Here is a 13,229-nt window from a genome sequence, read left to right on the forward strand (position 1 = left end):
AACAACATACTAAGATGAGACATGCAACAGACCAAACCAACTGATTAGCGCTATCACGATGCTCGCTGGATGAGTCAAACCTAGGAGCAAGTGACCTGCAATCACTGATGCCATAATCCAGACTGTGTACGGGTGAGGGGTGCCAACGTCCCCAGGGCGCTGGTTTTCGGCCAAGTGTCGCACTGACTGGGACATTTCCAAGATGTTTCGACCAATAAGCATATGAGCCTTCAGGTTTCATTCAGGACTTAAATTGAACGACCACCAGGATGCCCCCCCCCCCCCCTCCCCCCACTCCACGACAGGGTGGCGGCAGAGCACAGCGGGAGGTGGTGTAAGAACAACGCGTCACTCCGGCAGGCGGTCGCCATGAGATCACAAAAATGACAGCCCATAGTCACTGGAGGTGCACAAATTGTTACGACACTCGTGCGGTTAGTTCCAGTAACAGCCCGATCCGGTGAGGTCTCAGTTCACGCCATCCTGATGTTAGTTCTACACGTGGTTCACAAGGTGCCTACAACCTCTTCTGCTGCTTGACCTCCAACAGCACCGCCTCCGCCTCTGCGATGCTGCAAAACCAGCCCCGGTTAGACGCCACGCCCCGCGCGGAACACGCCCATACGCTGAGACCCGACTGCACCGAAGGCAAACGTGTCCCCACTCTGCCTGGCGTGCTCTCATTCATCCACGGGCGATGAGAGCCAGCGCAGACGCCAGCCAGCCGGCTCCGGCAGCGAAACCCAGCATCGAGAAGGCTGTGCGCACCACGGACAGCGCCAAGCGCCCGCAACAACAACAGGCAAGTGTCCGAGTAGCCACCAAACAAGCGTCCAACGAGCGCCAAGCGCCCACAACAGTACCCAGCAAGCGCCCGAGCAGCCACCAAGCAGGCGTCCGAGTGGACAGGCAAGCGTTCCTGGCAGCTGGCCGAGCGGGGCACGCGCCGCCGAAGCCTGCCGTCCGACTGACCGTTCACAGCCGCCGCTCTGTCCGACTCAGTGGACCCGGCTGCCGCGGCGGCCGGCGGGAGACGCGTTAGCACGGGGCCACACGCCGGTCGGGGCCAGCTATACTACCCCCGACAGCGCTGGCCGGCCAGGCCGACAGCGCTCCTATAGCTGCCAGGGCTAGTCTAGTGGCGCGTACTGCGACGCTCACAGCAGACGCCGCGACCAGCTCCGCTATGCATGCGATAAACCCACAGGAAGATATCCTCCGCACGAGTGGTGTTTACGCCACATAGGAGGAAGAGCATTCATGCCACACCCAACGCACTGGAAAGGTAAGGCAGCATTTGTACAAGTGACGAGCATCTAGCTTTGCTGGCTTATCCCGTGGTCCCGAGGAAAAGCGGGACATTTCACTATTTAGTGTTGTCTACGCGCCAACAGGGAGCGCGGCCAATAGCAGCCGGTGTCGTGATACATAACACACACCCGACATCCCAGCGACATAGCTCTGTCATGAACGCCTAGCCCCAGCCCCCGACCGAACCCCTCACTCTGACGCACCGGCGCCTCCGTCAGCCGCCCGCCGGGCCCCTCTCTCTCACGACCCCACTCTCGCGGCGGCGGCGGCCGCGGCTCACCTCAGCTTGTTTCGCAGCGTGGCGAGCTCGCGGTTGGTGGTCTCCTGCGTTTCCAGCATGTCTTCCAGCTCGCGCTGCGCCTTGCGCTTCTGGCTCTTCTCGCGCGACAGCTCCTCCTCGGTCTCGTCCAGCTGGCGCTTCAGCGCCTTGACGCGCGAGTTGACCTTCTCCACCTGCTCCTTGTACTGGTCGGCGTGGCGTCGCTCGTCCTCCAGCTGCATAATCAGCTCCTTCATGCTGCAGCCGAGGCGGGGCGGGGAGTGTTAGTGGCGGGAGCCGGTCGCTGGCACACTGAGATCGCTGCGAGGGACGGGTAAGAGCTGAGCCCGGTAGCCAGGAACAGCTGGCAACGGCACAGACTAAAACAAACGTAGCCTGGCGTGGCAGGGCGGACCAAGCGGTGAAGTCAACGGAGCTCAAGTGCCCTGATCAATGGTCATATGGATAACGGGGCTCAGTTGTCAGCCGACTCATATGTCATCCGTGACTTTTTCACGACGGACACACCGTCGCATGTCACCAGCGCACCGGCCAGCAGCACACTGGCCCCGACGCCGGCACACGCCCGTCATCCAACAGGCCCCGGACCCCGACGGCGGCCGGAGCCGCCCCCCCCCCCCCCCCCCGCGGAGTCGCCGGCGTACACCCGTCATCCAACAGGCCCCGGACCCCGACGGCGGCCGGAGCCGTCACCCCCCCCCCCCCCCGCGGAGTCGCCGACACACGCCATCATCCAACAGGCCCCGGACCCCGACGGCGGCCGAGCCGTCACCCCCCCCCCCCGCGGAGTCGCCGGCGTACACCAGTCATCCAACAGGCCCCGGACCCCGACGGCGGCCGGAGCCGGCACCGCCCCCCCCCCCCCCCCCCTGCGGAGTCGCCGACGCACGCCCGTCATCCAACAGCCCCCGGACACAGACAGCGGCCGGAGCCGCCCCCCCCCCCCCCGCGGAGTCGCCGACGCACGCCCGTCATCCAACAGCCCCCGGACCCGACGGCGGCCGGAGCCGGCACCGCCCCCCCCCCCCCCCGCGGAGTCGCCGACGCACGCCCGTCATCCAACAGCCCCCGGACCCCGACGGCGGCCGGAGCCGGCACCGCCCCCCCCCCCCGCGGAGTCGCCGACGCACGCCCGTCATCCAACAGCCCCCGGACACAGACAGCGGCCGGAGCCGACACCGCCCCCCCCCCCCCCCGCGGAGTCGCCGGCGCTCACCGTTTCTCCAGCTTGCGGTTGGCCTTGGCCTGCAGCAGGCGCTCCTTGGCCTCGCCCTCCAGCTGCTCGTCCAGGTTGCGCAGCTTGGACTCGAGCGCGGCGATGGTGGCCTTGGTGCGCGAGCGCTGGTCGCCCTCCAGCTCCGAGAGCTTGGCCTTGAGCTCCTGCCGACAGCGGGGCGCGGGTCAGCGTCCGACCGGGGCGGCGCGCCCAGCAGGCGGCGGCAGCCCGCGCCGGCAGCCGGCGGGGCGCGCCGACGGAGCGATGCACGAGGGCGTCTCCGACTGTTACCGTTCTCTATTGGCACGATCGAGGTGGAGCGCAGTTCGTGCACTGGTGGCTTAGAGCCGGCCGCGGCTGCGACAGACTGCACGGTGGCTTAACGCATAAAAACGGCACTCCGCCGTGGCGCCGACACAATGCTGAACTCCCACCGCCCGAAGACGACTCAATCGATCGACATCGATCAGCTACATGACCCCAGTCCTGCACCTTATCCATGCACGTAATCCAGCCGCAGCCATCGCAAACATCCAATGAGAATGATCCGCTCATTTGAGCTTGATAAGGTCGCAGCTCTACACCACTTCGGACCCGATGTTCCCGCGCACCAGCGGCCCCTGGTTCGCTCGCCCGCGAGATCACCGTCGCGCCGATGCCCGCCCTTCATCACCGCCTCCTGCCACCGGCCGGTCGTGCTCACCTTGTTCTGTCGCTCCATCATCATGCGGCTGCTCTCGAGCTTCTGCGTGGCCGAGCGCTCCGTGGCCAGCTCGGTAGGTGACCTGCTCCAGCTGCAGCTGACCCTTGCGCGCGCGGTCCATGAGGATTTCAGAGTTGGACTGCTCCTCCTCCAGCTCGTCCTCCAGCGCCGAGATGCGGGCTTCCAGCCGGCGCTTCTCGTCCGCCAGCAGGTTACTGTCGGTCACGAGAGCCCAGGTCAAGTCAGGTCAGGTCAGGTCAGGTCAGGTCAGGTCGGTCAGGTCAGGTTGCCACTGACGGAGCTAGGCGGGTGGCCTAGCGGCCAGACACAGACCACACAGCATGGCCTCGTTTTTGGTGGTATGATCGTGTCCCCATGGAAAGATGTCCAGTTTCTCAGGATGGGGATGCCGAGGCTGTTTCCTTGCTGACGAGAAAGTTCCAAACTTACTGAAATGGTACAAACTGTCTACCTAACTGAAGGGCACGTGCATTACGTTACGAAGGTCTATGTAGCCGTCTAGTGTAAATTACCCCTCCCCATCCCCCCAGTCATTTCTGGCTGCCGGTAGCAGCCCGGGTATTCTTAAGAAGGGAGGGGGGGGGGGGGGCGGGAGCTCGGTGAGCACTCAGTGAAGCGTCGGCTGTACAACAGAAGTCGCTCCCGCTGCTCACTCCCGACACTTTGTCCCGAACCGCGCCTTGGTTGGACACCGCGCGGCGTCCCACTCTCACGACATACCAAATCAGCTCAGCCCGGCAGACGCACCCTGCCTCCTACCACACCTGTGGACCGCCGTCTGTCCCTGCTAATGCCCCCTGCCCCGCCCTCACCCGGCACATGTGACTCACCCCTTGCTGGCGTTGTTGGCGATCTCCTCGTGCAGCTCGTCGCGCTCCTGTTCGGCGCTCTTGCGCGCGCGCTCGGCCGACGAGAGGTCCTCCTGCAGCTGGATCAGCTCCGCCTCCAGCGTCTTGTTCTTCTTCTCGGCCTCCTTGCACTGGGTGACCATCTCCTCGCGACTGAGGCGCGCCTCCTCCGCCTGCTGCTGGCTGTCCTTGAGCAGCATCTGCCGAGAGGGGAGGGCGTGGGGGTCACCGACGGCTGGCCGCGCTTCGGCCCCACGCGCGCAGACCTCGACGCCGGCGATGACGATGACTCAGGCTGCAGCGACCACAGCCGGCGACGCTGCGTGCCGGTCGGCACGCGGCCGGCGATGACGGTGACTCTGACTGCAGCGACCACAGCCGGCGACACTGCGTACCGGTCGACACGCGACTGTTATTGGCAGTGACGTGGCGGCACGGATATCAAGTCGGGCCTCAGTTGCGGCCACAGAGTGCAGGGCGGGTTCATTACACAAACTCACGCGCCTATAAAAGCGCCCAGTCCGAAAGATCCGAGCCACGGAGCAGCGGTACAGTCCGCTCGCCTGTGATGCACGGCTGCTGAGCGGCGGGTCAACGTTCAACATACGACAGGGTCAGGGACGACAGCGGCTACAACACCGCCCGGCGGGCAGCCCTGGCCAGGCCGCCGACACACGCGTCCACGCACCTGCATCTTCTTCAGCTGCTTCAGCGCGTCGTCTTGAGCTTGTTGTTCATCTCCATCTGCTGCTCGAGGTCCTTGTAGTCGGCCTCCAGCTTCTTGCGCAGCGCCGAGCTGGAGCCGCGCTGTTTCCGCTCGTCGTCCAGCTCCATCTCCAGGTCGCGCAGCTGCTTCAGCAGGGCGCGCCGCTTCTCCTCCGCCTGCTCCTCCTTGGCCTGCGGCGGCGGGCGCGGCGGCCAAAAGTCAGAGGCGGTCACGGGCCGCGTCGGGGTGCGGTGTGGACGCGGCCGCCCGCCCGGGTCACAGGCGCCGGTGGAGCGGGACGGGGCGCCACCAGCTGACGGTGCACGTAATCACGTGACGGCCCCACGGAGCCGGTCGAGTCGCGAGCAGAGGTCAGGCTAAGCTTGGCCGGGGTGCGAAAACGGTCCATATCGACTGAGCGCATGAGACTGGATACAGGCAACCCCAGCTCATCGTACAAATCAGTCCACGCGCTTTCTGAAGCATGGACATGAGAGTCGCCGAGTTACAAGTTACCATAAGTTTCTGGGTCGAGCGAATGAATGAATGAATGAATGAATGAATGAAGTTCAAAGAGTAGCCGAATGAATGACGAAAAAGCGAGAATTACGTTACTACGTTAAGTTAATGAATAAATGAAGTTAAAAACAGGCAATTGAATGAATGAATGGAGTTGCAAAAGCCGAATTATTGAATGCAGTTTAAAATAACCCGATGACAAACATAACGAAACGCAAGGTTCCCACGACCGTTTTCATGACGAATTGTTTTGCTCAATGAACTTATTCAAGCAGCAAACTCCCACCGTTTCCCCTACAATGACGATGATGCCGGCCGCCTTTCAGGGCGCGCCGACTACTAAGGTTATGCTGTGCTCAAGGCAGCGAGCGCCCGCGCATTGAACGTTCCAGTAAAATGAACCCTCACTGTCTGACTCCTGCGCTATGAGCCTGCACCGACTTCCACAGTCTGGTAACTTCCGAGGCTGCCAGAGCGTCTGCTGCCGCCAGTGGCTCTGTGCCGCTGTCGCCGGCCGGTCCAGAGCCGGCCGGCTGCCGTACCTGCATGTCGCGCTCGAACTGCGCCTTGAGCGCCTGCATGTTGACCTCCAGCCGCAGCTTGGCATCCTCGGTCATCTGCAGATCGTCCTCCAGCTCCTCCATCTGCGTCTTCATGTCGGCCAGCTGGCTCTCCAGCGTCCGCTTGGCCTTCTCCAGCTCGTGCACCTGGCGGCGGTCGAGACGCGGTCAGCGGTCTGGCGGGGGCACACGGCCACCCTGCTGCGGCCCGGCCAGTTCGCCGCCAGCCGCGTGGGCTCGCTACTAGGCGCGCGGTGTGCGGCGACACGCGCGTGGTCGTGGTCGGGGCACGGGCCCGCGCCCTGTGATAAGAGCTGGGCTCTCAGGCTTGGCTGACGGTCCTGCAGCCTTGGAAGGTGTCGTAACTGGGGTTCACACGACACTCACCAACTGCCGACCAGAGAAACCCTCCACGACTGGCCCATTGTGTTAGGAGTGTCGATCCCGACCTCTATGCACACATGTTCGGTGACCCTGTCCTGCCTACTTCGACACGAACACCGCCAGGCTCCCGCAGCCAACTAGAGCTGTTCGCTTCACCCGTTTTACACCGGACCACCACGCCATCCTTCCCTGGTGACGTGCCCCACGGGAACCCTCGCCCTCCAGTCCTGGCGGCGCACGTACGTTCTTGTCGGCTGTGCCTTGCGAGTTGACCAGCTCGTCGAGCTCGTTCTGCAGCTGGCGGCGCGACTTCTCCAGCTCCTCGCGCACCGTCTGCGCCTCGTCCAGCTCGCGCGTCAGCGACAGCACCTTGGTCTCCTTCTCGCGCGCCTCGCGCTCGGCGTTATCGCGCTCCTGGGAGATCTGCTCGCACAGCGACTGCCGGCGAGGAGGGAGAGCGTCAGCGTCAGCGGGCGCCGCGGCCGGCGCGCACCGGCCCAGAGACGGCGCGTTACCATGGTGACAGAGACGATGTCAGATCGGGGTTCATCACGGACGGTGCACACAAACGTCCGAGCTGGAGCAGTCAGGCCACAAGTTATGACATGGAAGACACTGCTACCCAGTTGTGCTGTGGCGAGCCGCCGCAACGCAGAAATACCAGCCGCGTGCATCGCCGAGCAAGGGGACAGCGCATCGACGACCCGGTCTGCTCCTGACCCAGCACCGCCCCGTAATACGTGCCGAATAAAACATCTCGCATACAGGGCGTGTAATAGGCAGACCACGGCAGTTGCGGCCAATGGCGCAGCGTGGCACTGACAATGTGTGCAGTAATGGCGCATTGTGTGCAGTAAATGCAGACAATCTGCCCCGAGCCTTCGCCTGCCGCTGTCACCATGCTCTCCACACTACAGAACCCTATACGCAAGCCTGATCTTCACCGACAACTCCGCGCATCCATCCCGTACAACCGCCACCGCTTCACTCCGCTGACTTCACCTCTTCGCTGAGCAGCCCAGCCGGTCCCTCCCGCCTCTCTCTGCCCTCTGACCAGCCGCACCCCGGCGGGCCCCTCCCACCTCCCTCTGTCCCTCTGACCAGCCCCACCCTGCTCCTCACCTTCTCCTCGTTCATGGCCTTGTCGAAGTTGCGCTGTTTCTTCTCCAGCTCGGAGAGCTTGGCGCGCTGGGCGTCCAGGTCGATGGTGACATCGTCCAGCTCGGCCTGCAGCTTCTTCTTGCTGCGGTCCAGCTTGTCGTTGGCCGCCTGCATCTCCTCCACCTGGTGGCGCAGCTCCTCGATCTCCTGCCGGCGCCGACAGCGGACCACAGCGTCAGCCACGCGTGTCGGGCGGACGGACGGACCGCGGCCCGGACATAGCACCGCCGCCGACAGCGGACCACCGCGTCAGCCACGCGTGTCGGGCGGACGGACGGACCGCGGCCCGGACATCGCACCGCCGCGCGATGGGCCGCCCTGGGACGGCGTGTGACGCCGGGACAGCTGACACCTGGCCGGGCCCGGCGGCGACCAGACGCAGCACCGCGCTCTCCCGCACAGCACACGGGCGGGCGTACTGACTGGTGATTACCAACGCGACAACCACACGAGTGGCAAGCGCACGTGGACTTATTCCCCAACCCCCACTAAAACACGTCGCCATGGCGCGCTAGTTTTCCCTCCAGTTCCCCACATCCCCCCCCCCCCCCCCCGACGAGCCGCCGCGCTCTCGAGCGTCCCCCTCCCACCCTCGTACCGCTCAGACGCGCGCCTCCACCGATCAGCGTCAGCGCCACTGTACCTTGCTCTGGCGCTTCCTGGCCTCCTCCAGCTGCTGCACGGTCTCGGCCTCCTCCGCCTCGCGCTTCTTGAGGTCGGCCATCTGGGTTTGGAGGGTGACCACCTGCTTCTCGAGCTGCAGCTTGGCCTCCTCCTCCTCCTCCAGCTGGTCCTGCAGCTGGCCGCGCTGCTCCTCGGCCGAGCGCAGCCGGGAGTTGAGCGCCAGCTTCTGGCGCGTCTCCTCCTCCAGCAGACCTGGCCCCGGCCAGCTCACGTCAGCGCGCGTCCTTTCAGAGACCATGGCGAACGGACAGAGAAAGCCAGGGTCTACGACGCCACGAAACGTGGGGCAACACAAGTTTCAAAATCTTCATGTCATGCGTCACTATTGACCAAAGTTACGGTACAACGTAATGTAGAAGTTTTTGCTGCATTAAAATTATAAATGGTAGGGTAAGTTACCACAGCAGTATTATTTGTCGTACTGTCACAGCGGGTGGATCTCACACGTCTTCTCCCCACTGTACGCCACGGTTCCGTGGCCGCCTGTCGCCCGGGGTTCGGCACATCCGCACCGCGGTACGGGACGCGCGGCATGGGACGCGCGTCCCAGCTGCTGTGTGCGGCTCGGCGCCCGGCGCCCCGCCAGCACACCATCGCAGGTGACGGAAGGCACCTCTGTCGGCCGAACGGCGCCAACAACGCCCGCCCCCGCGCGCGCCGCACCTTGCGCCTCGGCGAGGTTGGCCTCCAGCGTGGTGGAGGACTTGGCCGACTGGGTGGCCTTGGTCTCGATCTGCTCCAGTTGGGTGGCCAGCGACTCCACCTCACTCTGGGCGCGCACAACCCTGCCGGCGAGAGGGGCGACCGGTGGTTAGATATGAAAGGGGAAGCAACTGAGGGAGGCGAGAGGAGGGAGCAATAGCACAGAAGAGGCGGGGGCAGCACACGACGCGGATCTAGAGGAAACGCAAGCCGGAAGACAGAGACGGGGAGGGAGCGGCGAGACATGACACTGAAAACAATGGGGATATGGCAACGTCCAAATGGGCTCAGCACAGTGGAAAACTGGATAAATGCCACCACAAAGTTTTGTGTCCCACAACCAAATCTGCAGCTAATCCAAACACAGCAAATTATGAATGGTCTCAGCCCCAGCCCTGGCCTCAGCCTCAGCCTCAGCCTCAGCCACAGCCTCAGCCTCAGCCCCAGCCTCAGCCTCAGCCTCAGCCTCAGCCCCAGCCTCAGCCTCAGCCCCAGCCCCAGCCCCAGCCCCAGCCTCAGCCCCAGCCCAGCCCAGCCCCAGCCCCAGCCTCAGCCTCAGCCTCAGCCTCAGCCTCAGCCTCAGCCTCAGCCTCAGCCTCAGCCTCAGCCTCAGCCTCAGCCTCAGCCCCAGCCCCAGCCCCAGCCTCAGCCTCAGCCTCAGCCTCAGCCTCAGCCTCAGCCTCAGCCTCAGCCTCAGCCTCAGCCTCAGCCTCAGCCTCAGCCCCAGCACGCACTTCTCCTGGAACTCCTGGCGGGCGCGGTCCGACTCCTGCAGCTTGATGGTCAGCTCGCTCATCTGCGACTCCTGCTGCTTGCGCTTGCGCTCAGACTCGGTGCGGGACGTGGTGACCGCTGCCGGGGGAGGGCACGGCACGGGGATCAGCGACGGCCGCACCTCGGCCGCTATCAACTGCTGCCATCCGACGCAAATCCTCGCTCAAAATCCATGAAGAAAATCACGCCGCACCTTATCCACATTCGGCACCGTAATCAGCTGCGTGATTCAGCACTGTGATTCAGCCTGTTTTCAGCATCCGACACTGCGCTGCTGACTTCCCACAGATCTACCAGCAGCCAGTCAGCTGGCGGTCCCCCCGGGAAGCCCCAGCGCCCGTCCGCCAGCCGCCGCGGCCGCCGGTACAGACAGCACCGACCGAGGTGTCACTGCCCGCTCCACCATCGGCCTGACCACGCTCGAACACACGGCACTGCCCGGTCGCGCGGCGCCCGGTGTGCTCACCCTTGATGTCGTGCGCCAAGTCGGCGTTCTCCGCCTCCAGCTGCTGCTTGGTCTTCTCCAGCTGCTGCTTGGCCTTCTTCAGCGAGTCGATCTGCTCGTTCAGGTCCTCTATGACGCCGCTGTGTTTGTGGCGCACCTCCTGGATCACCTGCGGCCGGCCGGGAAGGGGGGAGGCGGGTCACCACTGGCCACTGGTTCCGACACGGCGCCGGCAGCCCGGCTGAGCGGGATGGTCGGCCGCCGCGCACGCAGCACAAACGGGCAGAATGACAGAGACTCGGAGCAGTCTACACCGAGCGCACGGCCCTTCCGTCGGCTCACGGCGCCGTTCGTCGGGTTTCTGTGACTGTTCCTTTTTGAGCACCATTTCATGTACCAAAACCGTCCGCCAACGAGCCACCCTGACTGACTGTAACTCGGCCGACGCCGGTCTCGACAGGTGCCGTTACGCCGGCCCGCCGCGCCGGCAGCCTCACCTGGTCGTGATGCTGCTGCTGCTCCTCCACGGCCTTCTGCATCTTGGTCAGCTCCTCCTCGCGCTTGGTGCGCAGCTCCTGCTGGGCGGCCGTCGTGTCCAGCGAGTCGAGCAGCTCGTTCTTGAGCGCCTCCAGCTCCTCATTAAGGTCGCGCTTTTGTTTCTCGGCCTTGTTGCGCGCGTCACGCTCCGACTCGAGGTCCTCTTGCAGCTGCGGGGCGGGGCGGGCTCAGTACGCTGGTATGACGGACTCGGGGCAAGCTGGGTGGTACGACGACAGCGTGTCGAGCCAGGGTGGGCATGAGCCGATCTAGCTTATCAACACAATGTTAACGAGACCTCTAGACACTCTGAGAAAAAGACAAAAATATTGTGACCGTACACGCCGCGTCAGAGACCAAGAGAGCATTTAAGCACATGACATGGAAGACAAACGAGGCACATTTTCACGCCAACGACAACGTCAAGCGTGTCAGCTGACGTATTTTGGTGTACCTTCCCTTCCCTGTCCCCTCACCACCCGCCGTCGGTCTGCCAGCCGCGGCGACCTTCGCCCGACAGAGCCGTACCTCCGTCAGCTGGCTCTCCACCCCTCCCTGTCCCCGCACCACCCGCCGTCGGTCTGCTAGCCGCGGCGACCTTCGCCCGAGAGAGCCGTACCTCCGTCAGCTGGCTCTCCACCTCCCTGAGGGCCTTCTGCGACTGCGCCTTGCCGGCCGCCTCCTCGTCCACCTTCATCATGGCCTGGGTCAGTTCCTCCTCGCGCTTGGCCAGCTGCAGCTGGAGGTCCTCCACTTGGGCCTTCTTCTCGGCCAGTTGTTCCTGCCACAGGCGGCCGGCGGCGGGTCAGCATCACAGTAGTGCGTCAAACGCGCAGAGAGCGCCGCCGGCGGCGACAGCACATCGACATCGGGTTTGAGGCCACGAGGCGGACACCAATCACGACGCATCTACGTCAGCAGCGTCCACAAAAGCACGCATAACGCATCGCATAGCCGCATAGCATGCTTGCAAATACCAAAAATACCAACCACGCCGTCGCATTTGGATCAGTGACGAAGAGACGGGCAGTAACAGGTGATCAAGATACAGTGGTCACAGCCGCGGCGTCATCTTAAAGGCAGCCCTGCATCGCTATCATCCCCTGATCCCCCACCAGCTGTGGTGCCACCTAGATCTCATTGTTTTCTGCTGACAACGTGCTGCCATGACACACGAATACGGGGCTGCAGAGCCACGGCTGGGTGGCGCGTCCGATACACACAGCCGGCTGCGCAGCACAACAGGATATCACGCTGGCGGGATACCTTCTAGCGTCGATCATTCATTCGGCTACCCCAGCTAACGCCCAACAACGCGTCAGGGATCATCGGGAGCGGGTCAAATCGACGCCAAACGGACACGCAGGAGGAGCTGCTACTCATCCAGTTCACCACAGGAGCTTCAGTTTATCGCATTCCGCCGCGCACCTGCGAAACAGCTGCCACTCTCTTGCTCCCCACCCTCCACCGCCGCCTGCCCCCGGCACCATCCCGCCCTCCCCGCCTGCAGCCCACCTTGAGGTCGTTGATCTCGGTCTCCATGCGGCGCTTGACACGCTCCAGCTCCTGCCGCAGCTGCTGCTCCTTGCGCAGGCGCTCCTCCAGGTCGGCGATGGTCGACTCGTGCTTGGCCTTCAGCTTGGTCAGGTGCTTGGATCGCTCCTCTTCCTCCACCAGCGTCTGGCCCAGGTCGGTGCCGCGCTCCTCCAGCATCTTGCGCTCCTTCTGCAGCTTCTGGTTGATGTCCTCCGACAGGGCCATCTCCTCCTCCAGCTTCTTGATGCGGGCGTCGCACTGCACCTGCGCGCCGAAACGGAGAGCCGGGGTGAAGGCGCGACGCGGTGACGAGGGAGGGAGGGGAGGGGGAAAGAAAGCAGAGGGGACATGCGTGCCTCGACGCCGACAGGCTACAGCGGCGCGGCAGACCGCCGCGTCCGCACGGTTCACAGGCGCTCGCTCCACACACGACAGGCTGCAGCCCACAGTGTCGAGATCCAAGCCAGCACCTGCGTAATTTCATGTAAACAGACCGAACTCGACCAAACGACGGAGCGACGAACGGAGGCGATTCGTGCTGGTGGGAGACAAAACATCAGCACGGCTGGACGCAGCAGGGCTCAGCTGGCGCGGGACAGAGCCAGACAGCGCCCGGCTCGGAGCCGAGTCCAGCTCAGGGCCCACCGCTCCGGCCCTTCAGGCGGCCAGCTCAGGGCCCACCGCTCCGGCCCTTCTGGGGGCCAGCTCAGAGCCCACCGCTCCGGCCCTTCAGGCGGCCAGCTCAGGGCCCACCGCTCCGGCCCTTCTGGCGGCCAGCTCAGGGCCCACCGCTCCGGCCCTTCTGGCGGCCAGCTCAGGGCCCACCGCTCCGGCCCTTCTGG

General features: G+C 64.3%; 1 protein-coding gene across 1 annotated transcript in view; it reads right to left on the bottom strand.

Annotated features, from left to right (window-relative positions):
- The window catches only part of LOC119095525 (myosin heavy chain, non-muscle-like), a gene marked incomplete in the record, with an annotated part of 72,904 nt that overhangs the window by 1,742 nt on the left and 57,933 nt on the right, over positions 1-13,229 (bottom strand). The window contains 18 exon segments of the mRNA XM_037218373.1: positions 525-572; positions 1,592-1,828; positions 2,808-2,971; positions 3,511-3,585; positions 3,587-3,725; positions 4,362-4,579; positions 5,068-5,099; positions 5,102-5,276; positions 6,147-6,311; positions 6,792-6,986; positions 7,671-7,856; positions 8,353-8,585; positions 9,057-9,178; positions 9,830-9,947; positions 10,336-10,483; positions 10,812-11,021; positions 11,471-11,632; positions 12,367-12,651. Coding sequence (XP_037074268.1) covers positions 525-572; positions 1,592-1,828; positions 2,808-2,971; positions 3,511-3,585; positions 3,587-3,725; positions 4,362-4,579; positions 5,068-5,099; positions 5,102-5,276; positions 6,147-6,311; positions 6,792-6,986; positions 7,671-7,856; positions 8,353-8,585; positions 9,057-9,178; positions 9,830-9,947; positions 10,336-10,483; positions 10,812-11,021; positions 11,471-11,632; positions 12,367-12,651 — 2,912 coding nt within the window.

This window comes from Pollicipes pollicipes, unplaced genomic scaffold, assembly GCF_011947565.3.
Source record: "Pollicipes pollicipes isolate AB1234 unplaced genomic scaffold, Ppol_2.1 Scaffold_4219;HRSCAF=4965_pilon_pilon_pilon, whole genome shotgun sequence".
Classification (NCBI taxonomy): domain Eukaryota; kingdom Metazoa; phylum Arthropoda; class Thecostraca; order Pollicipedomorpha; family Pollicipedidae; genus Pollicipes; species Pollicipes pollicipes.